The 3,981-nt window shown below is 33.5% G+C and overlaps 1 protein-coding gene across 1 annotated transcript; it reads right to left on the minus strand.

Annotated features, from left to right (window-relative positions):
- Nucleotides 1–400: 400 nt before the first annotated feature.
- LOC107877554 (F-box protein CPR1) lies at nucleotides 401–2,530 on the minus strand. Its single transcript, XM_016724224.2, has 3 exons — nucleotides 2,342–2,530; nucleotides 2,007–2,044; nucleotides 401–1,730 (listed from the first exon to the last, which is right to left on the minus strand). Exon 3 carries the CDS (start codon nucleotides 1,599–1,601, stop codon nucleotides 615–617), a length of 987 nt encoding a protein of 328 aa, XP_016579710.2. The 5' UTR covers nucleotides 1,602–1,730; nucleotides 2,007–2,044; nucleotides 2,342–2,530; the 3' UTR covers nucleotides 401–614.
- Between the last annotated feature and the right edge of the window lie 1,451 nt (nucleotides 2,531–3,981).

Genomic DNA, 3,981 nt, shown 5'->3' on the forward strand with positions numbered 1-3,981 from the left:
CTAGAAGGATCACATAAATTCATCTAGTGATAGATAGTAAAGAGAAAATTTGAAGATTCCTAATCTTCACTCGAGATAATTGTATCATTTCTCTGTTATTTTACCATTATTAGTAATTTATTATTAATTAGTTAAAAACCAAAAAATCAAACCATACCGACAAAATCAAATCAACGTTTTTTTCATCAAATCTAATGTACCCAGTGAAATGATGTTTGATTAATGCGGGAAGCGCGGTCAAGTTACCTGTTAGGTTAAAAAGTGGGGATTATCAATCACCTTTAGTAAATACATTTGGAAACAAAAATTTTGCAAGCAATAGACATCTGCACAGTAAAAAGCTGCTTACAGACCCAAGCAAATATAAAAAAAAAAAAATATCGAGAAATCACACTCAAAGTTTAGGCCAATCCAAATTTGCAGGCAATATATAATTAAAATTGTTAGAACAAGAAGTTCATTCATTATCTCTGCAAATAACTATTAAAAAACAAAAGGAAAAAGAGTGAGTGTTTGCACAACATCAACATGCCCAAAGTAATATAAACCCTATTCCTATCTTGTCTGGGTCTCGGAGAGCTTGTTTCTGATAGATACTCAACTCCAAGCAAATATTAAATAACTAACTTTGGAGAAATCAAGCTTTCTGTATAAACGATTCCTTTCTCAATGAACTCACGTTGAGGCCAACATCCATATTTTCCTTCGAATGTCTGAAATTTGAAGCTCCAAGGGTTTAAACCTTGATGAGGTAATTCCCCCGGTGCATATAGCAGCAAATCGCCATCCGGAAACCTGTATCGAGGTCTGACTAGAGAAAGATCACAGACTCGTATGGTAAACAATACTGTCCAAGATTCCTTAACACCATAGTCTTTCATCGCCCATAACTTAAAAATGTCCAACGGAACATCAGTTAGATGGAAGCACAGCATTCCATCCAATAATGAAATGCCGATATCAGATAGGCCTGGAACCCTTACGAACATTTCCTCTAGCAAAGGTAAATCCCCAAACACCTCATTTGAAATATCAAATGAAACAAGAATAACCTTTCTTTCTACCAATAAATGACCAAGCCAGTGAAATGCTCCATGGACATATACTAGAGGATCAAAGGGAAAAATTTTATTTGGGTAAGGATAAATCTCCAGTTTACATCCCATGCCAGGGAAATCAATAGTTGGATGATTACAAATTTTTCTCCAAGAACCACTTTTTAGCGTGAGAATTTCAATAGATTGATTTGGATATTTCGTAATGTTCAACTTTAGGATCTTATAACCATCACTTGTAGCGTCATAGCCCAATCCGAAAAAAGAACACTCTTCGTTAACGTCTGAATGGGGAAGTACAGCGGATTCTCCAGTGGAGGGGTTCCACAACACAAGCTGTGTATCAGCCTTAAGAAGAACCAACCCATCGGAAGAAGCAAATAATTCATAACGATCCACGTAGCAGGTTAAAGGGGGATCGAGTTCTTGTACATCCTCAGAAGTCGATAAAGAAGAAGAAGAGAACTTAAACACACCACGTTGAGTAAGGGAGCGTTGGCGAATAAGAAGCTTTTCAGATTTTGAGTCAGGGCTCCAATGCTTCATCCTAAAGCCAGGATCTGATATTAATGCATCCCAACTTTTTGACGCACACTTGAACCGCAGAACAGACTGCGCGGGTAACCTCTTGAGGATTTCCACAATTATTTCCTCTTGAAAGTGAATTCCAGTGGCCTACATAGTACAAGGCCAGTGGTTTAGTAGTTCACAGGTTGAAGACATTGTTAATCCTTCGAAAACTATCTAGACTTGTTGACCATCCCATCCCGCCTCCACAGCCGTTTTGCTAGATAACATAAAAATGCTTCTAGAACAATACTTTCTTGTCTACATACCAAACACTAGAAATAAGTAAGAAACCTAATTGTACATTTTCTAGGAAATCATTTCGCGGACAAAACAAACTCTGCAAAGCTCAATTTCAAAGTAACAGCCAAAATCAGAACTCACCTGCTGATCAACATCTATCTGCTTCACGACTCTCTTACCTGCAATCAATTTAAAAGTTGTGGGAAGATGGATGGCATCATAAGGTAGCAGCAAAATGAAATCTGTACGCTCAAATACAGCCCTCTAGTGGGTTGAAAATGTGAAGTATCAAGTTCAAATCCCAGCAGATACCAAAAAACGGAAAAAAAATAAAATAAAAAAATAAAAAGGTGTTTCCTCCCATGTGTCGTAGTCTTGACGGACAGAGTTAAGTCATGGAAAGTAGTTTAGTCAAGTGCACATATAAGCTTGCGAGTTTATAACAAGAAACAGACAGTCACAGAAGAAAGAGGTACCCTTGCGAGTTTTTTTGGCAGGAACTGATCTCTTCTTCTTCTTCTTCTTCCCCAGATGTTGGCATTAGATAAGATTTACCCTTTTTGCTTCGTTATAATCTCCATTATTTTCAATTTGGAAATGCTTTCTCTTCGCTACTACTTTGACAGACATTGGATCTAAGGCTGACTACGACTGAAATGAACAAGCGCGGAAAATGAAATGAAAACAAATACTATTAAACTGCGTTTGGCTGAGGTTCACTGAAAATGGGCCGACAAAGAACAATGGCTCTTGATTTGGGCTCAGAGAGATTTAAGCTAGGCACAACTCTGTCAATTGGTCCGGGCCGGGAAAACCCGAAACCAACCCTCTTTCACTTACCGGTCTTTGGGCCGGGCCGAAGCCGGTTTGCACTTAGCAGGCGAATTTGGTACCGAGCCCAACAGTATTTCTTCAAAAAACAACTCGTGACCGGCCCGGTGCACAGTAAACCGGTTGAAATTAAAAAAAAAAAATGAATTTAAATGTTTTTTTTTCCAATATACACACCTCTATACATTTTAACTACATTAAATAATATAAATACAACATACATACGCTAAATATATAATACTTTAAAAATATATACATATGTATACGTTAAAATTTAAATATATACTAGTTTAGAGTTTATAGATAATATACATACAATATATATACATTATATATACTACTTTAGAAAACATATACACATGCATACGTTAAATATATACTACTTTAGAGTGTATAGAAAATATATATACACATATATACATACAATATAATATATGTACTACTTTAAATAATATACATACAATATATATATATATACACTATATATATTGCTATATACTACTTTAGAAAGCATATGCACATGTATACGTTAAATATATATACTACTTTGGAGTTTATAGAAAATATATATACATATAACATATATACACTACATATTATACTACTTTAAAAACATATACACATTAAATATATATCATTTTAATATATAAAAAATATGCACATGTATGCAGATTATATACTACTTAAAATATCACTTGAAAGTTGAAACAATATACATACAACATATATAAACTATATGTATACGTTAAAAATATATTATTTAGAGTCTATAAAAAATATGCTACTTAATATAATAATACTTGAAGTTTTGAAGATTGAACATATATTTATTATATGTTTTCATTATATTTTAACTTAAAAGAAATTTTTTTCATTATTTGTATATATGTTTGTTATGTTTAATTGTTTATTACTTAGTGTAAAATTTGATAGTAAATAGTAATATATTAAACCTAAGTATTTAATTCAAACTAGAAATTCAATTTAAATGAAAAAAATTACAAAGTAAGGAGTGAATGAATGTTGTATTTTATTGATTGCAAAATGATCCAAAACCTATATTTACATGAATGAAAAATCTATAAATTTCTCATCATTTTTTCCAACTCATCCATGTTAACATTAACGGGAACTGAAATAGGATAATCAAAATCAATGGGGCCAAAATCATGCATTGGACTTGGTTGTGCTGAGTTCTCCCTTGAAGTCATAATTTCTTCAAGATTTTGTTCGTCTTTCGGCTCCACCTCTATTCCTTTATTCCTTCGTCCCGCTCTAATCCAAT

The sequence above is a fragment of the Capsicum annuum genome, unplaced genomic scaffold, assembly GCF_002878395.1.
Source record: "Capsicum annuum cultivar UCD-10X-F1 unplaced genomic scaffold, UCD10Xv1.1 ctg3955, whole genome shotgun sequence".
Classification (NCBI taxonomy): domain Eukaryota; kingdom Viridiplantae; phylum Streptophyta; class Magnoliopsida; order Solanales; family Solanaceae; genus Capsicum; species Capsicum annuum.